This window comes from Aethalodelphis obliquidens, unplaced genomic scaffold, assembly GCF_003676395.1.
Source record: "Aethalodelphis obliquidens isolate GAN/ISIS:26980383/991018 unplaced genomic scaffold, ASM367639v1 scaffold12, whole genome shotgun sequence".
Lineage (NCBI taxonomy): Eukaryota > Metazoa > Chordata > Mammalia > Artiodactyla > Delphinidae > Aethalodelphis > Aethalodelphis obliquidens.
In genome coordinates this window covers 22,508,985-22,534,661 of record NW_020837956.1, presented here as the reverse complement: position 1 = coordinate 22,534,661, position 25,677 = coordinate 22,508,985, and the positions used below count along the sequence as shown (strand labels likewise).

Here is a 25,677-nt window from a genome sequence, read left to right as displayed (position 1 = left end):
AGAGAAAAAAGGACACCATGGGCACGATTAGGTTTTGGCCTTTAGTCTGAAAAAGTGTTGACTGAAAGTGTACAACAGAGAGCGGGTACAAGCGGCTGGGGGCCATGGAGCCGCCAATAAAAAAGAATGTCCTTAAATAAAGTTCACAGAGTAAAAACCAGAACCACCAGTCCTTCCCTCCAACACAACAGAGCACAGGCACAGAACCGGTGATGAGCCCCAAGGAGCAAGGAGGCGGCTGGGGAGGACAGCAGAGGTTCCCAGGCTGCTGTGTGGAGGGAGAGCCCTCTTTGGAATGGGCTGAGCAAAGCCACCCAGCTCCCCCTGCACACCTCATAACCACTGCTAAGGCTAAAGGAAAAAGACAAAACTCAGTCTCAGTCTGGAGGGCTCAGAAAACAGTCTAGGTGGGCAGGGGTCTGGACAACCGCTAGTCCCGCTTGGCCTTCTTCTTGTTGTCACTGTTGCCATTTTCTTCAGCCTCCTCAGTAGAGAGCACCTCCTCCAGTTTCCGCTTGCCACTCTCTGGCTGAAGTGCTGCTGTGTTTCGGGGCTTGAAGCAAATGATGATGCAGGTCATGTTGTCACATCCTGTACCGTCCCCAGAAGTGTCTGGTGCCAGGCACTGATCCAGCAGCTACAAAAGGGATGGGGTAGCTCAGCTTCAGAGTTTGAAAACCTTCCTGGGAACCTAAAGTCTCAAAGGGCTGGCCTTGCTGAGACAGGGTGGCAGAAGGAGGGGAACAGGCAACAGGTGTCACAAAACAGGCCACTTGCTAGTGCATGAGGCATAAGGATAAGTCAGGGAAATGAGGGAAAGTGAAACTTTCTAGTCAGAGTTTAGTATCTGTCAGTAATTAGTGATACTCCCAGGCTCTGGTCTTAACTCAGGCCAAAAGAGAAAACCCTGGATACACAGACCAAACACCCTCTCTCCTCTACCCTGGGACTTACCTCTTCCACGATGGATGACAATAACCGAAGCTCCCCATTTTCATCACGCTGACTGATCTTCGATTGAATAAAGTCTATAACTTCCTGGCTGCTCATCACATTCCTGGGGTCAAAAACAACAGTAAGAATCTTCTTTAGTCCCAGCAAGGCAGAGTAGAGGATAGAGGTCACAGATGGCTCAGGCCAACGTAAACACCCACAGAGATTTTTCTCAGCTTTGCCTTAGGCTTGGGGGTCTTGACACCAAGCTGCTGCCTATCTAGGCTCTAATTCTAGAGCAGCCTGAGAAAAGGGGCTGACTACAGCCATTAGAAGGAAGATAAAGCAGCTCAGAGCCCTAGAAGTAATGCTGCAGGGGAAAAAAGGGAATTTTAGGGTTTTCCGCCAGTGCTTACCAGATGCCATCACAGGCAATGACCATGAATTCGTGATCGTCAGTGAGAGTCAGCACCTTGATGTCAGGAAGGGCCGAAATCATCTGTTCCTCAGGTGGCAAGTTCTTGTTTCTCTTGTAGAAGTGGTCTCCTGAAGTAAAGGAATGGATGGATGATGAGTAAGTAGTTTGAGCACTTCACACAGATTTGTGTTTGAGGCCAGTCAAACCCTGCCATTTATTTCCCTTCTTTACAAAGTTCCATAATCTAGTGGAATGGAGAAGTGAGTTCTAGTTTTTCTGGTTTCAGCCCTGTCTTTGGGTTGCTGAACCTTAGGTCAGTCACTAACCTGTTTTTTCATCATCTAGAAGTGATACTTATTTTACCTATTTCATAGCGATGATTAAGGGACATAGGTAGTAGATACAAAAATACTTGGAAAGATAAAAAGGCCATGAAGATTAAAGTTTGCTATAGGTAGTCTGGAACAGAGAACAAGACCCCAGAAGTTTTTCCCATAGTTTCTTGGCCCTTACCAATGGCTCTGGAGAGGTTGAGGCCACCATTGACTCGCCCATCCATGGTGACCTTGCCACCAGCATTCTTGATGCGTGCTAGCTCCACTTCATCCTCCGGTTTGTGGTCATAGGACATGTCTAAAGCTTTGCCAGCCTCAGACACCACACAGCGAGAGTCTCCTGCATTGGCTACGATCAACTGCTTCCCTCGTATCAGAGCCACCACTGCTGTTGTACCACTGTCAGAGCCAGGCTTAAAAGGAAGAAAAGGACCATCATGGGAGCTTCTGGACACCAGCTGTAATCATTCCCCTATGTCTTCTCATCTCACTAGGACCACCAAGAGCACTTTAATAGACAGGAGGAGCTTTCCAGATATAGCACGCTCTCCCCCTTTTCTGAGATAATTCTACCCGAAAGGCCTAACTCCCCTTGCAGAGTAAATCCTTCCATGACCATGACTTCAGTGCTAAGATAGGAAGGGACGCTTCTCCCAAAATCAAAATCAGAGAATTCACACTTGGCCTCTTGGCTTTCCAGACTCATTGCCCTCCTTTCCCCACACACCTCCTCTTTGCCTTCCATCCCAGGCACCATCATCTCCTCTTCTTCTTCCTCATCCTCTTCAGCCTCCTCAGTGTCATCCTCGTCTTCCTCATTCTCTGCCTCTTCACTGCTGTAGCCATCTTCTTCCTCACTGCATTCCTGCCAGAGGGACAATCCCAGGCTACTGAGACTGAGATGACCTCCTTGCCCCCTCCCCTCAACTCACGCTCAGAACCAAGAGGCCCTGACTGAACATAGATCCTTAAAACACTGAAAGATGCAAATATATGATCATGACAGAAAAATGTGGAGGACGGGAGAGAGGACTAGGATGGATATAACTAATATCCTGAACTAGGTTCAGCGGTCACCAGCAGGAAACCTCAGGCAAGGCCAGAGCTGCTAGCCAAAAGCACCTTCCAGGCAACATGACCAGAAAATAAGTTGCCCAGAAAAACCCAAATATCCAAAGTAACAACCACCAACTTCTTGTTCTCTCTCCAGGAGACAGACTCTGAAAGGCCAGAACTAGATCTGTTTGTTATAATGTCAACAAAGGAAGAGGTTAAGAGGGCTAATGGTACCTGTGTTGGTGGAGATAATGAATTTTAAAAAAGCTTAGACTGTAGTTGGGGGATGATGTCAAAATAGACAGAAAAGAGTAGAAAGCTATGCACGGCGACCAACCAGGCCCTCTCTACAACTTCAACGTCTATCTGCCCCCACTGGGCCCTTACCTCGCTGTCTTCCTCCTCCTCCTCCGCCTCATCTGACTCATCCTCACTGTCCTCAAAGAACTTGGACTTAGCAACTCGAGGCAGCTTGTCGGAGGCTGAAGAGCAGGAAGGCCCAGCCTCACCAGTGGGAGTGCCAGGCTCCCCACCTTGGCCTGCCTCAGTCCCACATTCCGAGTTGGAGGAAAGGCCCGTGTGAGCCTTGGCTGTGGGGCCATTTTCCTCTGAAGAAGTTTCCCTAGATGGGTCCCCAGGTCCTGCCTCGCCATTGAGGCCCTGGGACCCTGGTTCCTCGCCTGTCCCAGCTCCAGATTTGCTGTGGGGAGCACCCTTGTGACAGTTCTGCCCGTAGCGTGTCAGCAGCTCTTCAATAGTCATGGTAGCCTCTTCATGCAGCAGTGCAGCCTCCTCATTGTCCACTGCAGGGGAGAGGCTAAATCAGCACCCCATGCCAGACTCCTCATGGAATCAGTCCCTTACTACCTCCACAGCCCTTGCAACCTGAGTTCCAACTTCCCCACCACCTCCCACTCCTAAGGCTCCTCTCACACTTATCAAATCTCAGAAGAACAGCCCTTTGCTCCCTTTTCCTCAAGTAACATCAGCCTCCAGAGACTTCCTTTGGTCTTTGTCTTGCACTCCCTTCTTAGTCAAAGGAATACTAGTTACTGTATGTGTTCCCTGTCACCTCTCATTTTTTATTGGTAAGTTGGAAACCCTAATCTGGCTGAGGACCCAGGAAGTCCACAATGCTACTAGTCCAGGCCTAGGGCTCAGGCTTAATGACTGGCTGCTATGGCTAAAGGCAGCTCCAGTCTTAAAAAATTGATCACATAAACATTAAAATGAACCAGAAAGACCCAATCGCAATGGCAAAAGATGATGTATATAAAAATGCTTACAACTACAACACTATGAACTCAACAAAGGTTAATCCTCTCTCACCTTTTCATAACCACCTGTAGTACAGGAGATTCTTTAACATGAGGATTTCCCAGGTCCCTAGGAAGCCATCTTTCAGAACTGACACACAACTAATATGTATTAAAGAGCAGTTCTTTAATATGCCAATTTCCTTTCAAACAAAAGACGCCACACTCACCATCATCTTCATCAGCTACTTTTTCTTTTTCATCCTCATCCTCAGTGGGTCGCCCTGCAATCTGCGCCAGCTCCTTAATGACTTCCTCAGTGGTCAGTTTGGCATCGATAGCCAGGAAGGCATCTTCCAAAGCCTGAATATAATCAAACTAGTATGAGGCAAGTGTAGGAAGAAGTACGCGGGTACAAAATGAACTGCCTATACACAAGCCTGGGCACGAGGATGAGATGCAAATTAGAGTGTGATCCACCAAGCTGTGAGACACTCACAGACAAATAAAAAACAGTTTAGAGACTTAGGAATCAATAAGGTAGCTCTAAAAAGGATCAAGTGGGAATAAGCTCATTTTAGGTACAGAATTCTTTAAGAAATACAATAAGAAGAAGCTGGGTGGCAATGAAAAAGGAAAAGCCAAGGACTGGAAAAAAAGGGAAAGTCTGCAGAAATGGAGAATGAACAGTGTGGGAAGACAGACCTTCTGTAGCTTGCCTTCTTTGTAGGCCTTCTGATCTTTGATGATATCAGGAAGATATTTGGCACAGTACAAGGCAACTTCCTCCCCTAGAACAAAGGTAAAGTCACCCAGAGCATAGCTTCACACACATAGAAAGTGATATAATATCAGCACACCATTCTAGAGTGAATCCCAAGGATTGAGGAGATGAATGTCTTAGCACAACTGAAACCTATTTAAAAGACAATGTTTCGGGAAGTTCTGACCAAGAAAATGGATTTCACCATCACCTCTCTCAGGGCTATATTAATATAGCCCATGTCTTTTCTCGCCTGTATACTTAGTTTTCAGTGAAAAAGAGATAAATGCTAATGTAGGAAGAGACTTCTTGGATTGAAACAAGGCCTGGTGAGATTAAGAACCAATACACTATCCTCCTGGGAAGGACGAATGGCAGAATAGAGAAAAATAGCACTAGGCAGGAAATTATATCTGAGGACCAGAACCCTGGAAAGTAAAAGAACAAAGGACCTGGAAGTGGGGTCCTAGAATGTTACCACATGATCTGCTAAAGTTACCTCCATGTCCATCGTAGACAGAAAACATAGCTGTCTCACTGTCCAGCTCAGGAATACAGTTGTGAGCATCCTAGGAAAAAGAGCATAATCAGCATTTCTTAAGGTCAAAGGGTATTCTTCCTTGTGTACCTCAGGTCATTAAGGATTGCCTTTACACCTTAATCTCACTAACCCTTCCCTGGCTGACCTACATGGCCTAGAAATAAGAAAGGAAGATGGGATGATAAATAAGAATAGTACACAGGAGGGAGAAAGGAAGGGAGGGGGAAAAAGGAAAGGAAGGAGGGAGGGAAGAAGGGAAAGAGATGAATCAGGTCACTACCTCTGCAGTCTAGCAGCCTCAGCCTAGGAGATCTCAGTCCAGATGGCAGAATGTTTGGCTGTTGGAACTCTAGACCTGACCCTTTTGGATTTGTGGCAACTATGGGAAGAACCAGAATAAAGGATCTTCAAAGTCACTTCCAGACCCATTCTATGAATCAGTGAACTTAAAGGAAGAAAATGTTAGGGAAGATAGCAAAAAGCAACCTGAGGGCATTACCGACCTAAAAAGTTTCTAGGAGAATCCTAAGACAGCCTGAGTGAAAGCACTAGAAATTGGTAAAGCTACATACATTTAATACTCCCCACCCCCCCCAAAACAAATTACTCCCCTTTTCTCTTAAAGTTTAACTCATTTAAGAAGTTACCCCCAAGGCTAGGGGGAGGATATATTTACAAAAGGAATCTTTCCAACAAATAGTTATTAAACTACACTGTGTGTAGTACTTGTTAACTGGAATTTACAATGCCCCATTAAATCAGCCATCCCATCTCCTATCCCCAGCTGGAACTGAGATACCATTTAACTCTGAAGGCACAGCACACCTGAAGAGAAATTTGCAATGGTCCTGCTACACGAACGTTTTATTTGGGAGGCTGGGCTTGATCAAATTCTCCTACTAATAAAACTGCCACCCAAACTAATATTCCTGGCTAAGCCAAAGTTCAGGCAAGACTGTCAGACCTAGATAAAAGGGTACTGCCGCTTACCCTGCCCCATCTTGGAAAACAACCCAACCTTCCTTTCAGGTATTCTCTACAGACAAAAAGGATATAATTAGCTATTTACTTTTTTTTGTGTGTGTGTGTGTGTGTGGTACGCGGGCCTCTCACTGTTGTGGCCTCTCCCGTTGCGGAGCGCAGGCTCAGCAGCCATGGCTCATGGGCCCAGCCGCTCCGCGGCATGTGGGATCTTCCCGGACCGCGGCACGACCCTGTGTCCCCTGCATCGGCAGGTGGACTCTCAACCACTGCGCCACCAGGGAAGCCCCTAGCTATTTACTTTGATTAGTTAGTAAAGTTAATAGTTCTCCTTTGTCTTTCAGATATTAGTATTTAAAATTTTCTAATTATACTGATAGTCAGGAGACCTGAATGTAGTAGTTCTGTTGTCACTAAAATAAGACTATTCCTTCATTATACAAGTCTAGAATATAAAACTTAGGGGGCTTCCCTGGTGGCGCAGTAGCTGAGAATCCGCCTGCCAAGGCAGGGGACACGGGTTTGATCCCTGGGCCAGGAAGATCCCACATGCTGCGGAGCAACTAAGCCCGTGCACCACAACTATTGAGCCTGTGTCCCGCAACTATTGAAGCCCACACACCTAGAGACCGTGCTCTGCAACAAGAGGAACCACCACAATGAGAAGCCCGCGCACCGCAACTATAGAGAGCCCATGCGCAGCAAAGAAGACCCAACTCAGCCAAAAATAAATTTAAAAAAAAACAAAAAAGGGGCTTCCGTGGTGGCACAGTGGTTGAGAGTCTGCCTGCCAATGCAGGGGACACGGGTTTGAGCCCTGGTCTGGGAGAATCCCACATGCCGCAGAGCGGCTGGGCCCGTGAGCCACAACTACTGAGCCTGCGCGTCTGGAGCCTGTGCTCTGCAACAAGAGAGGCCGCGACAGTGAGAGGCCCGTGCACCGTGATGAAGAGTGGCCCCTGCTTGCCACAACTAGAGAAAGCCCTCGCACGGAAACGAAGACCGAACACAGCCAAAAATAAATTAATTAATTAAAAAAAAAAACTCACTTTAAAAAAAAAACCAAAAAAACAAAAACTTAGGGTTTTAAAGTAGGGAAGGAGAGCACTGAAAAGGAGCTACTCTTTCTTGTATTTCCCTCTGATTGTCTCCAGGAGAAAGTGCCCCAGAAGCTAATGGGCGTCCACAGAAGGCCTCTGATGGCTTATCTATGGTCATTGACACAACTGCCTCTTAGCCTCATCCCCAGGATCTAGAAGAACACCACACACCAAAGGTCATCTTCTTCCTCTCTCCCTCTTCCAACCGCTCTACCACCAGCCACACTGACCTCCCATCCCTCTAGACCAGGGTTTATCTTACTGGGCCTTCCTCTCCTATCACCAACATCTTAGCACTTTCTTGCCTTTTATGATTGTCTTTTACCACAGCATCCTCTACAGTGGTTCTCAGACTTTAATGTGCCTAAGAATTCATTTGTTCATTCATTCATTCATCAAATATCTGAATATCCATTATGTGCTAGTATGTGTTCTGGGTGCTCAGGATATATCAGTGAACAAAATAAAGACCCACACTTCATAAAACACTTATATTCTAGTGAGGGATATTAGACAACAAACACAATAAATAGGTAAATCATATAGAATGATAGCATAATTCACATGGAAAGATGGTAATGCTATGAAATAAAGAAAAAGCGAGAAGGGACGGGTTGGATGACAAAAGCAGTGAGAGAATGGGCATGGGACACAGTATAGCACAGGTATGCCAAACCCATAAGAAACTGTACCTCAGCCGTCACTACCTTGGTCATGCTGTGAGTGTCTGATTAGTTTCAGCAAAACAGTTGTGTCACATTTATGTTGATTTTAATTCTGTTGATTTTGTAGTTTGGTTTGTTGGCATGTAATTTATGTCCAGTTCTATGTTTGTACACATATGTCCAGTTCTATGTTTGTACACATATAAGTAACATTACATTAAAATCATTTTAGTGAATATTGGAGATCCACAAATATTGCTTTCCTTAAAAAAAACAAAACACAAACAAAAAAAAATTCATGGAATATCTCCAAGATATTTTGTTAAATAAAACAAAGTGCATAATGATATATTTAGTAAGCTGCTTTCTGTATAGGAGGGAGCACAGGAATAGACATTTGCCTTCTCATACTTTAATACTACAAGGACACACAGAAAACTAATAAAAGTAAACTGTGGGAGGGCATGAGGGTGCAGACAGACTGATGGGATCAAGACTTAACCATGGGAATGTTTAGCTTTTTCAAAAGTAAATGAAATGTCTTTTTAAAAAGACTCAATATATGCTAAAATTTGAGAGGCTGGTCCAACTAATTTCACTTTTTTGGTAGATGAGAGAGGAGCACTCTTCCTGTCCACTGCTTCCCAGTGGAACAAGAGAATCAACTGGTCTTTCTCTGTCCTGCAACGTACTCTAAATCACAGCTGTATCATCTTTTTTATAAAAATAGATCTTTATTGGAGTATAATTGCTTCACAATACTGTGTTAAGTTTCTGTTGCACAACAAAGTGAATCAGCCATATGCATACACATGTCCCCATATCCCCTCTCTCTTGCATCTCCCTCCCATCCTCCCTATCCCACCCCTCTAGGTCATCGCAAAGCACGGAGCCAATCCCCCTGTGCTATGCTGCTGCTTCCCACCAGCCAACTATTTTACATTCGGTAGTGTATATATGTCGATGCTACTCTCACTTTGCCCCAGCTTCCCCCTCCCACCCCATGTTCCCAAGTCCATCCTCTATGTCTACCTCTTTATTCCTGCCCTGTAAGTAGGTTCATCAGTACCGTTTTTTTGTTTTGTTTTAGATTCCATATATATGCATTAACATACAGTATTTGTTTTTCTCTTTCTGACTTACTTCACTCTGTAAGACAGACTCCAGGTCCATACACCTCACTACAAATAACTCAATTTCGTTTCTTTTTATGGCTGAGTAATATTCCATTGTAAATATGTGTCACATCTTCTTTATCCATTCATCTGTTGATGGACATTTAGGTTGGTGTACCATCTCTTTTGAACCCACAGCTCTATTTAAAAAAGTCTTTTTGACTTCTCATCTGTTCCTCACAAGATCATGTGACTTTGAAGCAGATCTAGCAACACTGAACACAGGAAAAAATATTTAACCTCAATAGTAATCAAAGAAATGAACATTAAAAAAACAAGGAATTATCCTTTTGTGCAAATTAGAATGATGAAAAAGATGAATAGTATCCAGTAATAATAAGAGTGAAGATAAAAACACATTCTCATGTACTCTGATCAAACAGGAATATAAATTACTAGTTTTCCTGGACGGCAATTTTGTAATATGTACCACAATGTGCATGTCTTTTGATCTAGTAATTTGACTTCTAAAAGTTTATTTTATGGGACTACTGACACAAGGAAACAAAGATAGGAAGAATGTTCATTACAGCATTACTTATAATAAAAAACAATTATAACCATCTAAATTTCCATGAATAGATTAGATTACAAACAGTACATCCCTCCAATGGAATATATGCAGCTGTCAGAAATAATCAATATGTATTCATTCAGAAATGAGTTCACAATATATTGTGATAAAAAGCAAAAAATTAGGTATCTATGTATATGTCAGAAGTCTGTAAGATCACACATCAAACTTAGTGGAGGGTGAAATCTGAGTAATAATTATATCCTACTTTTCAAGATTTTTATTTTTATTAGCCATATCGTTCCATTCTGAATAATGACCACAACAAAAGAAACCTATGATTGTCCTTAAGCTGCCAAGCTACCATATACTGTGTGATCTCTGGTCAGCTATCCATTGGTGTGCCTCAATTTTACCCTCTATAGTATGGAATAAGAATATCTACATTACTCATATCATCACAGGACTATCATGATGATGATGTAAAACTTCTTTGTAAACTGGAACATAATATATAAGTATATATATTCTGCTCTGAAATTCAGTACCTGGTTCACATTTGTCTTCTCTATCCTTTTTCTCAAAGAGGAATGCCCACAATAAAGACTCATCTTATGCCTTGAGGTCTCAGTTCCTAAAACCACTCCACATTACCTTCTCCTCAACTTCTTGGTGAGGTTTTGGATCTATATCACTTGGAACTGCTCTACCTTCTCTAAGCACTTCAATTTCCCCCTTACATCTTCAGTCATAGCTTACATACCTTTACCTTTGTCTGTCTCTGTCCTTTTCTGAGTCAGAGCTAAGTACTGCATATTTCAACTCTGTCTCTTAGCAATCTAGAAAAACTCATCCAACCTTGTATAACCCGACCAAATGCTTTCTTCACACTTGAATCAGAGCCACTAAGTATCGCTAGTCATAAAATGTCATGAAATCATGTTGATTGTGGTGACTACTTCCATTTAGCACTTTTTTCTCTATTCTGCATTGACTCTTAAATATATTAACCACGGTCAGTCACAAACCTTTCCCACATTATTCAAGCTCTCAATGTTATTTTCCTTTCACTCACAGCAGATGAGCTAACCTCTTACTTTACTTATATCAAGGTCTTATTTCAAGATCTACCTCATCTTCCCTATTCTAACTCAAAATTTCTCCATAGTTGTATCTAACATCTCCTTCACTTCTGCCTCAGAAGCAATATTTCTCCTCTTTTTTAAAATAAATTTAGTTATTTTTGGCTATTCGTTGCTGTGCGCAGGCTTTCTCCAATTGTGTGGAGTGGGCTTCTCACTGCAGTGGTTTCTCTTGCTGCAGAGCACTGGCTCTATGTGTGCAGGCTTCAGTAGCTGTGGCACGTGGGCTCCGTAGTTGTGGCTCACGAGCTCTAGAGTGCAGCATCAGTAGTTGTGGCACAGGGGCTTAGCTGCTCTGCGGCATGTGGGATCTTCCCGGCTCAGGGTTTGACCCTGTGTCCCCTGCATTGGCAGGTGGGTTCTTAACCACTGCACCACCAGGGAAGTCCCTCTCCTCTCTTTCTAGATTAACATTTCCTCTTAAACTCAAACCCTTCTCCTTCAAGATCATACTTCACGAAGCAGGCAGTCACTATAACAGCAATCCAAATAGCCATTTTGCAGGCTTCACTCTCCCCAACGGCTGTATGTAATTAAATAGTACAAACCATGTCAGCTTTCTCAAAAGTTCTCTTGGGTTCTGTGAAGAACTATAGTTCTATACCTCCAATTGCCTGTTTCTACAGGATATCCCTTCTCCACCTCAAGCTTAATATATGTAAACAGGAACTTAGCAGTCTCCAAAAAAATCAGAGCTTCCCCTACATGTCTTATTTCTGTCAATGGAATCTTAACTCTCCTAGCAACACCTAATATCAGTCCTCCTTGACTTCCTGGCTGTCTTCCACCAACCGTTACTGAGTCCTGCTGACTCTTCCCTCATAACTGTGATCCTGGATTACTTTATTCTTAATGGTATTTTAACTCCTCTCCTGTCTCTACTCTCTGCCCCCTGTAATTCAGCCTACATACATCCAGCTGCCAGATTAATCTCCCTAATATAACATTTTATTGCTAGGCCCTTCAATGGACTCTACTGCATTAGATTAATTCCATACAAGTTACTGGCAATTTAAGGCACTCAGTAATCATTCCTATCCATCTCCATAACCTAACCTCTTTAACTCATACCATTCCCCAAAAGAAACTACTCTTGACACTCTTGATACTGAACACCCTACCCCAGCAAAGTAGTAAGCATGCCTGCTTCAGTCTTTCCTCCTATCCTTTCGTCTAATACTTTTCTTCTCCCACTTTCCTCCTCCCCATTTGTTACCATTTATACTCTTTCCTAAAGGTCCAGTTAGTCTCACCACCTCCAAGAGATCTTTCTTCAACACACCAATACTCTGTGATCATTCCCCACCCGAACGCTTTTAATATTTATTGCTTCTACCAATAATTTGGCATTCAGCATATGCTATCTTGTATTGTTATCCAACATTCCATAGGGGAAAAGGGAGTCCTAGGTCCAAAACAGCATGAAAACAGACTGTCTTAAATTTCTTTACAGCACTGGGGCCTAACAGTATGTTCTGTAACACAGCAGGATGTTTACTTATGATGGTGAGTTCCCAGCTGCCTCAGAACAAATATCTTAGGGATACCTCCTCTTTCATTTACTACCCAAAACCTAAAGTTGTATCATAACACAATAACCACTGAGGTGGTATGAAAGAAATGATGCAGAATACACAGATCACCTGAATGAGGGCTCTTATGTCTTGCTTTACTAAATTATATATCACACAGCCCCTTCTGACCTTCTAGACACCAGTGGATCTGCTATTAATAAAGACCTGGTTATCTTTCCTGATGTCAATTTCCTAAGGTTACAAATACATCCACAAAGGCTCCTGTGTCACTTGATCAATCATTTAGGTTTATGATACTTTAATTTATCTAAATCTTTGCAATTCAAGATAAAACTTTTGAAGGTGGTTGGAAAGGGAACTACATTTTTGGTTTTAAAAAGTCATGTATTACTGTCTGACTTTTAAAATTATATGCATGTATTACCACTGTGCTATAGACTGAATGTTTTGTGTCTCCCTAACATTCCTATGTTGTAACTTCATGGCCAAAGTGATGGTATTTGGAGGTAGGGGCTTTGGGAGGTAATTAAGTCATGAGGGAGGAGCCCTCATGAATGAAATTAGTACCCTTATAAAAGACCCCAGAGAGGTCCTCTGCCTTGTGAGGACACAGCTAGAACACAGCCACTATGAACCAAGAAGTGGGCCCTCTCCAGACACCTTGATCTTAAGCTTCCCATTAGGGTCTCAAAGAGATATTTACACACCCATGTTCATAGCAGCTTTGTTCAAAAGAGCCAAAAAGTAGAAGAACCCATGTGTTCATCAACAGATGAATGGATAAACAAAATGTGATATATACATACAAAGGAACATCATTAAGCCTTAAAAAGAAAGGAAATTCTGACACATGCTATAACATGGATGAACGTTGAGGACATTATGCTATGTGAAATAAGCCAGTCATAAAGACAAATCTGTCTTTGTATGAGGTACCCAGAGTAGTCAAATTCATAGAGACAGAAAGTAGAACAGTGGTTGTCAGGGGCTGGGGGAAGGGGGAATGGGGAGGGGTTTAATGGGTATAGAGTTTCAGTTTTGAAAGATGAAAAGAATTCTGGAGACTGGTTGCACAACAATGTGAATCTACTTAACGCTACTGAACCGTACATTTTAAATGGTTAAGATGGTAAATTTTATGTTATGTGTATTTTAGCAAACAAACAAACTTCCTACAAAGAAAAGCCCAATCTCAGATGGCATCACTGGTGAGTTCTACCAAATATTTAAAGACTAATTAATAGCAATTCTTCACAAACTCTTCCAAAATACAGAAGACGGGGTGACACTTCCCAACTCATTCTATGAGGCCAGTATTATCCTGATACCAAAGCCAGACAGACATCACAAGAAAACTATAGACTTAATATCATTAAGATAGTAATACTCATCAATACATCTACAAATTCAGAACAATTCCTATCAAAATCCCAGATGCCTTTTGTACTGAAACTGACAAGCTGATCCTAAAGTTCATATGGAAATACGAGGGACTCAGAAAAGAAGAAACAAGAAAAGGAACAAAGCTGGAAGACTCGTACTTCCCAACTTCAAAACCACAAAGGTATAGTAACCAAGACAGTGTGGTACCATATATCAATGGAATGGAATTAAGAGTCCAGAAATAAACCCTCATATTTATGGTCAATTGATCTTAAACAATGATGCCAAGATAATGCAGAAAGGGCAAAGAATACGCTTCTTAACAAATGATGGGGACTTCCCTGGTGGTTCAGTGGTTACGAATCTGCCTTCCAATGAAGGGGATGCAGGTTCGATCCCTGGTCAGGGAACTAAGATCCCACATGCCGCGGGGCAACTAAGCCCTGAGCTGCAACGCCCTCGCACTCTAGAGCCCATGCGCTACAACTAAAGAGAAGCCCACACGCTGCAACGAAGATCCTGCGTGCCATAACTAAGACTCGATGCAGCCAAATAAATAAATAAATACCTAAAAAAACAAAAACAAACGACACTGGGACAAACACATATCCAGATGTAAAAGTTTGAACTTGGACCCCTTCTTTACACCATACACAAAAATTAACTCAAAATGGATCACAGACCTAAATGTAAGAGCCAAAACTATGAAACTCTTAACAGATAAACTGGACTTCATCAAAATTAGTAACTTTTGTGCTTCAAAGGACACCAACAGGGGCTTCCCTGGCAGTCCAGTGGTTAAGACTCTGCACGTCTACTGCAGGGTAGCACGGGTTCGATCCCTGGTTGGGGAACTAAGATCCCACATGCCCACATGCTGCTCAGCATGGCCAAAACAAACAAACAAACAAAAGGACGAAGGATCTGAACAGCCATTTCTCCAAGGATACAGAAACGGCCAATAAGCACAAGGAAAAATGCTCAAATATCATTAGCCATCACGGAAATACAAGCAAAACCACAATGAAACATCATTTCACACCCACCAGAATGGCTATAATTGGAGGAAAAAAAAAAGATAACAGGTGTAGGGAGGAGGTAGAGAAAACTGACACCCTCATATACTGCTTGTAGAAATGCAAAATGGCGCAACCACTTTGGAAAACAGGCAGTTCCTCAAAATGTTAAACGTGGAGTTACTATATGACCCAGCAATTCTACTCCTAGGAATATACTCAAGAGAAATAAAACTTATTTCCACACAAAAATTTGAACATGAATATTCATAGCACCATTATTCATAATAGCCAAAAGGTGGAAATCCAAACCACCATCAACTGATGGAGGAATAAACAAAATGTGCATACAATGGAAGATTATTCAGCCATAAAAAGGAATGACGTACTGATTGATTCATGATACAACCTGGATGACCCTTAAAAATGTTGTTTAGGGGCTTCCCTGGTGGAGCAGTGGTTGAGAGTCCGCCTGCCGATGCAGGGGACATGGGTTTGAGCCCTGGTCCGGGAAGATCCCACATGCTGTGGAGCAACTAGGCCCGTGAGCCACAACTACTGAGCCTGCGCGTCTGGAGCCTGTGCTCCGCAACGGGAGAGGCCACAGCAGTGAGAGGCCCGCGCACCGCGATGAAGAGTGGCCCCCGCTTGCCACAACTAGAGAAAGCCCTTGTACAGAAACGAAGACCCAACACAGCCAAAAATAAATAAATAAACAAATATGGGTTTTTAAAAAAAAAAAAAAAATGTTGTTTAGGGGCTTCCCTGGCGGTGCAGTGGTTAAGAATCTGCCTGTCAATGCAGAGGACATGGGTTCGAGCCCTGGTCCGGGAAGATCCCACATGCCACGGAGCAACTAGGCCCATGTGCCACAACTACTGAGCCTGTGCTCTAGAGCCTGCGAGCCACAACTATTGAGCCTGCACGCCACAACTACTGAAGCCCGCGTGCCTAGAGTCCGTGCTCCGCAACAAGAGAAGCCACCGCAATGAGAAGCCTGCACACTGCAGTGAAGAGTAGCCCCAGCTCACCGCAACTAGAGAAAGCCGGCACGCAGCAACGAAGACCCAACGCAGCCAAAAATTAATTAATTAATTAATTAATTTAAAATATATGTATATTGTTTAGTAAAAAGCAACCAGGCATAAAAGGTGACATATTTATATGAAATGTTCAGAATAAACAAATCCATAATGTAAATTAGTGGTTGCCAGGCATTAGAGGAGGGGGGATAGGGAGTGACTAATAATGGCTACAAGATTTCTTTTTCAGGTGATGAAAATGTTCTAAAATTAATAGTGGTGATGGCTGCACAACTCTGTGAGTATATTAACTATTGAAATGTACACTTTAAATGGATATGGTACCTGAATTATATCTCGATACAGTTGTTTAAAAAGGGACCTGTATATACATTTTCAAGTACTATGCATGATTAAAGTTGAAACACTCCATCTCTGAACTAGACTTAGAGGGAGACAGAAAACAACTCCACTGGAACTGGTACTCAGTTTACAGTGTCATTAAACATCAGTGATGCTTTCAGTTCTAAAGATTTGTGCTTCCAGACAGCACAATTTTAATGGCAGCTAACAGTGGCAAGAACTACTGATCAGATCTGTCAAATTTCTACACTCGAATTCAAGCCCTTACCTCTGAAAGTATAATTCCAAGATGGTAACCCAATAGAGGGTCAGGGGTTCAGAAGCAGTATTAACTGCTAGGGGATTGGGCAGCAGAAATAATGTAAAATATTCTTGAAATCTTGAGAAATAAGTTCTGACTGTAACTTACAGTTGCTTGAAAACTTATAAAGGAATAGTATAGTAGAAAACAATTTCTTTATATTAATGGACATACATTCGATATCATTTCATGCTAATTTTGAATTGTAAAGAATAGGAACTGCATGCTGATCAAAAGGAATGCCCTTTTATGAAAGTTGCTTAACTGTATCCTAGACAAAGGAATTCTGATCTGGTTCAGTAAGTAAAAAGTGCTTTAAGCTAAGATGAGACACTAATCTGAGGTACAAACAATAAATGCTCTTCAGCCTCAGATGCCCTCTCTCCAGGGGAACCCCACAGCATGCTTGTGGTATCTCATTTTATATTTCCCCTATTAATATAATGATTTAAACTGTCATGCATGTACCTTTAAGAACTTTCTGCTCAACATTATCTATATTCAATTCTAGATGACCCTCTGTGATCACTAATAAGCCAGCTTCTATATGGCAATAAACAGCTAGCCTACTCAAATTTATACTCTAGGTATTGATGCTGCCTTTAAAAGGGACAAATATAAGATATAGATATAGATATAGATATCCTAATTCCCCACAGGAAGCAATTTTGTCACTTCCAGAGAACCTCATAACCAAAAACTAAAAGTACTCTAGTCTCTTTGAGACTACATCAACTAAAACTGTTTTCAGATTGGACTTCTCATTAGACATCAGAAACTCAGAGCCTTTCCATATATATTTCTCAGGCACCCTTCCACAACCTACCTGTTAACCCCCAAAATACATACCTCAACCAGCTTGAGGGTCCCTCCAAACCATGGAGAAGGAAGAAGGGAAGGGAACATCAACTGTGGTATTTTGATTACCCCTCCTCAAAACACCCTGGTTCCACAGCAAGAGGGGCTGGAGAGAGGCAGAAAGTATAAAATGCCAGCTATTGATAGTTGCCATTCTTGCCTCAAGAGAAGGGATAAAACGGTACTCTCTAAGGCTGACTATACATCAGTCAGGATTTCAGTAACCTTTATAATGTGTATGGGTGTGATAAACTTACCTCAACTAAATCATTAGGACCAGGCAAATAAGGTCAATAGAATTAATAAACTGGTGAAATTCAGCCCTAAAGGTTAAGAGGGACAGGAGTACACTTTCTGAAAAGGTAAGATTCACTCAAGAGGCTAGAAGTCAGTTCTCTTCTTGCCATAGCAAAGAAACTATGTTACACTTCAGGGAGAAAGGAAACAAAGCCAGAAGCAAAAGTATCAATGCAGCAGAACAGGATCCCAAACAGGACTTCAAGAAGACTTGATTGGGTCTACTTAACTATTCAAACAAAGGGAAATTCAGAAATCGCATAATAAGATTTTAAAACCCTAAGTGGTTATCTCTCAGGAGGAAGATTAGGATCTAAGGAATAGTCTAGCAAGATCTCTACAAACCAAACAGCCCCTGATGAAAACAGTTATGTTCTAATTACCAGAGGAGAAACCAAAAATAAAGGGAAATGCCCTGCAGAGAAGAAGCAAACAGTACAGAATCACTGGGCAAAAGACTTGGAAAATTGATTATCCAAGCAACTCAATTCATAAAGAAAACTAGAAAGAGTAACAAAGAAGTGGAACAACCACAGCAGAGAGGAAAGTGGAAAATATGGAATAAGAAACCCAAAGGAAAAGCCTTACTGTGACATGAGATAGTCACCTCAAATCTTACAATATTAACAGAAAATGCCATAGAACTGGAACCTCCAAATTACCAGCTAACCCAAACCCCAGACTGACAATGAAGCTACATCCAGATATTTCTACCAGCCAGACAATTACATTTACCAAGCACCCAGTAAACTCAATACTGTGCACCATAGAGAAATCTGTTGACACAGATGAGAACAGTGTGTAGTATAGGTCTTGAACAATTTTCATCCTACAGATTCTTTCCACCAAGGCACAAGTAACCTAATCTCTCTGGGCGTCGGTTTTTGAGCTGTAAAATGTGGTGAGATGAACTGTATAGGATCCTCTCCATTCCTGAGATTTTAAGCAGATGATAAAGTCTGCCGTGGGTATAAAATGTGAGGCTGAGAACAAACCATTTAAGTTTATACTGTCATTCCAGAGCTAACCACAGGGAGGAGTGAGGGATTTGATGAAATTCCCAAGGGAGACTTTTGGCTGTTACCTGAAGCCCACCTAGTAAGTGGATAAACCTTCGATCCCAGACATAATTAGCGCATTTCCCTGGCTCCTCTGTCTAGACTTCACAAAACTCTTCACAAAAACACGTCTTACACATGTCTTTCTTCCTTTCCCTCCTACCATAGTTTTCTCTGTTCTCCTTTGTAGTTTCACACCCATTTGCCCAACACTACTCCTTTTTATCCAGAATTTTCCCATTTTTCCCTTTTATCGATAGTAAATTTTTCTATAAAAGAAAAATCAGTTCTCTGTAGGATAAGAAAAAAAAAGTTGATGAAATGATTGAAAATCAAGGAAACTATAAGCTACAACAAGCACAGGCAAAATGACAATTACTAAGTTTTAGAGAAATTCCGAGTGAGAAAAAAACATCAGGCATCATTTTAAAGGAAATTATAGTGACTGACACAGTTCAAGGCTTCCAAAGGCCAAGAAAGGCCCTGAAAGAATACAAATGAGTGACAATTCTTGGAGGTCAAGTCAAATCTCTGAAATTAACATGTGGTGCCCAGGGCCAGGCATCCAGGTATTAAGATTTTGAAGCGGACTATTTGCGTGGCTTCCTTTCCTGTCAAACTCCTCGTCCAAAGACGCCTCACACATCGCTTTTTTTTTTTTAAGTACAGTCATTCACATCTATCCGCCTCTCTCTAGCAAAAGTCAATGGATAAATAGTCCCTCTCTTCATCTTTACTCCCACATTAAACCTCACACCGTTTACGAGCCTGGAGGGCTAGTCTGTCACTAGAGGATGAAGCGAAGGCACGGGGAGGTCGGTCAGTGGGCGGAAGGTGCCTCTCCCCACATGGCCGAGCCCTCGCCGCCAAGCTGGCCACCGTCACACGGTCTCCTAGCACCGGCAGCTCCCTCTCGGCCCCGGCCCCGCTCTCGCTGTCGCCCCCCAATCTGCCGCTGCGGTCACAGGCTCTCGATTCGGACCCTTCCCCGGGGATGACCCCATCCCCCCCGGCTCCCTTTCTCCGTCAGGTTCCCGCCCTACAGCCGTCAGCCTATGGGCCCCTCCCGCCTCACCTCCATGGAGACGCGCCAGCCTTGCATGGCGGAGAAGCCGTAGGGCAGCGGCAGCCGCGAGGCGCCAACCCCGTCCCCAGAGCACTTCACCGTGTTGGGCTGGGAGAGGTAGGCACCCATGGCGGCGGCTGACCGGCGGCCTCAGAGGAAGGCGAACGGAGCGCGACCCGTGCCGGCGCCGGAGCCGGAGCCCCGGGTGCGCGCGTGTCAGGAGTGGGCCCGGCTGCGCGGCCGACGCAAGGTGCCGGTGAAAGGCGCGAGGCGGCCCAGGTGGCGGTAACAGGACCGGAGCAGAGAGGGAGCGGAAGCGGAAACGGCGCTGCTTCAGACCCCGCCCGGCCGGCGCGGCGCGGCGCGGCGCGGCGCTGCGGGCAGTCATTTCCTTAGCAACTCGCCCCGCCCGCGGGGACAACGGCCCGCCCAACCGCCCTCCCGCGAGATTGGCGCGGCCACGCCCACCAACGGCCGCGGCCTGCTTGGAGCACGCTGGGAGGTTGTTCCTTGCCAGTATCTCTCCCCAACTGTCCCCCACTGTCCCCCGCCTCCGCTCCTCTACCCCGGCCTCTCGCGTTTTGTCTGAAGCTCTTTTGTGCGGGACCTGGTACTTCCGGTTCATCTTCCAGCGTGTCAGCTCGCTCTCCACCGCGCCCTCAGACTCCCTCAAACCCCGCCCCGTACAGTTCAATTAAAGTTGGCTCGTGTTCTGAGCGCAAGAAGTACCCTGGCCAGGCTTTGTGAGGCCTATGCGAGTAGGATGTGAGAGAGTCTTTCCGACAAAAGAAAATGAAGACCTCGATCTGTGACCCAGTCTATACTGGTCGAGAAGAAATCAAAGGAGAGTGGAAAAGCTGTTGCTTGAGGTCCTCAGGATGCCCCAGGCGTGCGTTATACCAGGGGGAGAAGGGAATAATGTTACAAGGTTGCAGGGTGAAGAATGAAAGTAAACTGCTTTGGTGAGGGTTTTTGAGGAAACTATCTGGCCTCGTTGGAAATTGATTTTAAGTGGTAATATTAGATAGGATAGAGATGGTCGCAAGCGCCAAAATGGGTGACTTGGACTTCACTGCTATCCTGGTGTAGCACTTGGGGATTGTTGGTCTAGTCTTCGTGTACAGTGTAGATTGGAAGGAGAGTCTGGAAACTAACTGGTGAAAGGGCTCTTAATCTAAGCATGGGACGAGAAGGGCAGGGACTAAGGTGGGTGGCAATGGGAATAGAGATAAAGGAACAAATTAGACGATAAGAAATGGACAGAATTTAGTAACAGATTGGATTCAGGGGGTGGAAGAGAAAGGGAAAATTCTCAAAGGATAAGCAGATTAATTCTTTTAAAATACAAAGATCATGGCTTCCTCCTACTCTTCAGATAGTCCAAATTCCTTAACATAGTTTACCAGACCCTTCATACTTGAAAGGCTTCTTCCATGTCTCTCCCATTCCTCTCCATTTCCACTACCCAGTGCTTCAGCAGTATGTCTTTGGGTTCCTCCATGCTTTCTCTTCCTATGTTTTCACCCATGGAACAAACCTCCTCACCCACCCACCCTCATCATTACTACCTTCAGGAAGTCTTTTCTAATATCCCTACAATGGTTTGGGTCCCCACTTGTGTGTCTTTCCTGACAGACTATAAGCCTTTAGGAAGTCAGAAACTCTGTCAAACTTACTGTTGTATACCCCAGCATCCCTAGCACAATTCTTATCTGTGCTCAATAGTATTTAAATGCTTGTTGAATGAATGAATATCACCAAGGTTTTGACTCTGAATGACAAAAATTGGCAGAGCCCGTAACAGAAAATGGTGTGATGGGGGCGGGGGGCGGGGGTGAATGCTAGTTTGGTTTAAGGTGACAACTAGATATACAAACATTGCACATATTGGCTTGAAGTTAGGCTATGAAGGTAGGAGGTGTTAATTAGGCCTGTTGGTCATCGTGAACCTGGATAAGGTCTCTTACCAAGGCAGTGTTAAAGGAGCATGAAATTACTCGGCCTCTTTTTTTTTTTTTTTTTTAATTTATTTATGTTTTGGCTGTGTTGGGTCTTTGTTGCTGCACACGGGCTTTCTCTAGTTGCGGGGAGCGGGGGCTACTCTTCTTTGCGATGCATGGTCTTCTCATTGCGGTGGCTCCTCTTGTTGCAGAGCACGAGCTCTAGGTGCGTGGGCTTCACTGGTTGTGGCACATGGGCTCAGTAGTTGTGGCTCGCGGGCTCTAGAACGCAGGCTCCGTAGTTGTGGTGCACGGGCTTTGTTGCCCCGCAGCATGTGGGATCTTCCCGTACCAGGGCTCTCACCCGTGTCCCCTGCACTGGCAGGCGGATTCCTAACCACTGTGCCACCAGGGAAACCCGCAACCTCTTTTTTTTTTTTTTTTTTTTTTTGGGGACGCGGGCCTCCCAATTTTTTTGCCTTCCCCTTTGGGGGGCCCGGGCTCCGGACGTGCAGGCTCAGCGGCCATGGCTCATGGGCCCAGCCGCTCCGCAGCATGTGGGATCTTCCCGGACCCGGGCACGAACCCGTGTCCCCAGCATCGGCAGGCGGACTCTCAACCACTGTGCCACCAGGGAAGCCCCCCTCTTTTTTTTTTTCTTCTAAGAGTGGAATGTGATGTTGTGGGGAAAAAAGCGTGAGTTTTGATATATATATTACCTATGTGGTCTTTCACAAGTTACTTATTCTCTCTCAGACTCAGTTCCTCATCTATAAAACAGACATACAGTATCTACTTTTTCAGATTGCTTTAAGGCTAAGAGGAACTGAATATAAAATGCCAAGTTTACATAAATGTTGTATTATTATTCAACCAAAAATCTACCATTCATTAGGTATACATATATACAAGCTAAATATGGAATGGAAATAACATTAAATTATGTTCACAAAAAAAAAAAATAGACGAAGGCCTGAAACAAAATGGGAGAAAAACAGATAAGGAAAAAAGTGGGAAAGAAAATATTATTCAAAAAAAAAGTGAGGCAGCGGGAGGGCAGTGGTGCCTCTGAGAGAAGAAATGGAGATACTAAGGGACTCATGGAAAGAGGTGGGAAAGAGACAAAGAATATGAAGGTTATCCTCTCCCTATTCCATCTCCATTTCCCCCAAACCACTATATTACACTTCTGAGGACACAAAGGTTTCATGCTTTGAGGAAAAAAAATTTTTTAACTAAAAATACTCTAAAACACTGTATTCGCAGATTGATTTTCATGAGTCTTTCTGTAAACTGTGAGCTTCAGAAATCTGACCTATCACACATAGTAACAGAAGCAGCTTCTGAACATGTACTTTAGGGGCTGGCCTGAATATAAAAAGGGTCTCTAAAATATATACCAAGTTCACACAACAACTAGGGATAAAGGCATGGAATTGGTTTGTTGTGGGTAGAAAATAACTAATTCTAAGCATTTGGCGATTCCTATATATATTCACAATATTGAGGTATTGCCTTTGCCTTATTTTTAAAAATAATATTTATTTATTTATTTGCTGCACTGCTTACAGGATCTTAGTTCCTGGACCAGGGATTGAACCCGGGTGTCAGCAGTGAAAGCACCAAATCCTTAATCACTGGACTACCAGGGAATTCCTGATTTTTATATTTAGAATTAGATTGCTTATATTTTCTTGTTGCTCAAATTGATCGAATATTGAAAATAAACTGACAAATACTTGTCATTTTTAAAACTACTTTTGTCTGTTTCTATTAGCCTCTCATGAGTTTCTTTCCAGTTATCTCTCATAAGAGAAAGAAGAAAAGAGAAGAAGGTAGCTTAAGCCAGTGTTTTTCAAGTGTGAGTAATTGTGTACCACTGAGACATACCTACAGATCCCAAGGGATTTAAGGGACCATCCCTCATTCCCCCCCACCCCGGCCCCCAGGGCTGGGCAACATTGCCTTAAAAGTTAAATGCTAACTTCAGAGTATAATGTGATACCAGTTAAATTGTAAACTTAAACATAAATTCAGGATCACTCAAAAATATAAAATGTTAATCCAGATGATCCAAAATATGCTAACATACTTATATTATAAAACTTAAAACACAGTGTTTTAAAATTCTCATAGAAGTGCTCATTTCGGCAGCACATATACTGATCCAGCAATCCCACCTCTGGGCATATATCCAGAGAAAACCACAATCCAAAAGGTTACATGCACCCCAGTGTTCATTGCAGCGCTGTTTAAAATAGCCAAAGATATGGAAGCAACCTAAATGTCCATTGACAGAAATGGATAAAGCAGATGTGGTACATATATACAATGGAATATTACTCCATAAAAAAAACAATGAAATAATGCTATTTGCAGCAACATGGGTGGACCTAGAGATTATCATACTAAGTGAAGTCAGAGAAAGACAAATATATGATATCTCTTATATGTGGAATCTAAAAAGAGGTACAAATGAACTTATTTACAAAACAGAAATAGAGTCACAGATGTAGAAAACAAACTATGGTTACCCGGGGGTGGGGGGAAGGAGGGGAGGGAAAATTGGGAGATTGGGACTGACATATACACAATAGGAAACTAATAAGGGGCTTCCCTGGTGGCGCAGTGGTTAATAATCTGCCTGCTAATGCGGGGGACATGGGTATGAGCCCTGGTCCGGGAAGATCCTACATGCCGTGGAGCAACTAAGCCCGTGCGCCGCAACTACTGAGCCTGCGCTCTAGAGCCACAACTACTGAGCCCATGTGCCACAGCTACTGAAGCCAACGCACCTAGAGCCCGTGCTCCACAACAAGAGAAGCCATCGCAATGAGAAGCCCGCACACTACAATGAAGAGTAGCCCCCGCTCGCTGCAACTAGAGAAAGCCCGCGAGCAGCAACAAAGACCCAACGCAGCCAAAAATAAATAATTTTTTTTAAAAAGAAAATTAATAAGGACGTATTGTATAGCACAAGGAACTCTACTCAATACTCCGTAATGATCTATATGGGAAAAGAATCTAAAAAAGAGTCGACATATGTATGTGTATAACTGATTCACTTTGCTGTACAGCAGGAACTAACACAACATTGTACATCAACTATACTCCAATAAAAAATTTAAAAAAACAAAAAGAAAATAAAATTCTCATAGAAGACTCAGAGTGCCTTGGAAGTTCAAGACCCCCAGAGGGTAACAGACCACAGATTGAGAAACCTAACCTGCATGTGGAAGATGTTAAGTGAGGAGAGAATGAGAAAAAGGCAAGAAATTGAGATGTGAGTCCTCCCAAGCTAACCCCCACCCAGGCTTTTCTTGGGGTTCCTAATTCTGTTTTTGACCATATCCAGTTTCTGATGACATTGTACTATTCATAAAAGATTACCTTTGGAAGCTCAGCAGTTTTTATGCTACATTCCATTCTGTGTGTGATTAGAGGTGAAAGATTGGTTCAGGGAGGGAAAAAAAAAGTGGGGCAAGATTTAGTGCTAAGAAAGAAGGAATATAGATATTTTGAAGTTACTAGAAAAGGGAAGAAGTCCATTTCTGAGGTTCTGTTCTAGCCCCTACTCCTCTTTGTACTCATAAGTTTTAATGGGTGCCCAATAACTGAAACATTTTCTAAAGTCAGAGAAGTGTTATATTTTACAGTCACAGTTTTATATTTCTAGAAGGCAAGATGTAAATTCATTTTGAAGCAGTCTGCCTTCACTTAGGAAAATCACCAGGATGGGCCCACTACACATACATAAAGCAAATACCCACCTTTATCCTAAAGAAAATCATGAAATGACCATTAACCAAAATCCAGATATTTCAGACTGAGATGCCGAGGTTAATTTATTTATTAGTGTTAAAATCTGTGTCTTTCACAGGATTGTGCCCTTGCAGGGAGAGAGAGATCCGTTTTTCTCCGTAAATAATTATATAGACTGGAATGTTTCTTAAAATCCT

At 43.1% G+C, this 25,677-nt stretch overlaps 1 protein-coding gene across 2 annotated transcripts; it reads right to left on the bottom strand.

Annotated features, from left to right (window-relative positions):
* Positions 1–22: 22 nt before the first annotated feature.
* On the bottom strand, positions 23–20,174 carry PPM1G (protein phosphatase, Mg2+/Mn2+ dependent 1G). Of its 2 annotated transcripts, XM_027113563.1 has the most exons (11): positions 19,788–19,901; positions 17,349–17,463; positions 5,261–5,330; positions 4,704–4,789; positions 4,229–4,361; positions 3,130–3,545; positions 2,414–2,551; positions 1,865–2,099; positions 1,350–1,479; positions 955–1,057; positions 23–637 (listed from the first exon to the last, which is right to left on the bottom strand). In XM_027113563.1, exons 2-11 carry the CDS (start codon positions 17,403–17,405, stop codon positions 431–433), a joined length of 1,575 nt encoding a protein of 524 aa, XP_026969364.1. In that variant the 5' UTR covers positions 17,406–17,463; positions 19,788–19,901; the 3' UTR covers positions 23–430. The 2 variants fall into 2 exon arrangements, with proteins under 2 accessions (XP_026969364.1, XP_026969363.1); XM_027113562.1 differs by lacking the exon at positions 17,349–17,463 and having other exon boundaries at positions 19,788–20,174.
* Between the last annotated feature and the right edge of the window lie 5,503 nt (positions 20,175–25,677).

What these genes read in the sequence shown, in the direction of transcription:
- PPM1G (XM_027113562.1), bottom strand. Translation starts at nt 19,907, where the DNA reads ATGGGTGCCTACCTCTCCCAGCCCAACACGGTGAAGTGCTCTGGGGAC. An exon ending in ATTGCCTGTGATGGCATCTG is followed by an intron (nt 1,058 to 1,349) that starts GTAAGCACTGGC and finishes TTTTGACCCCAG; the next exon opens with GAATGTGATGAGCAGCCAGG. An exon ending in TGTCATCCATCGTGGAAGAG is followed by an intron (nt 638 to 954) that starts GTAAGTCCCAGG and finishes TCCCTTTTGTAG; the next exon opens with CTGCTGGATCAGTGCCTGGC.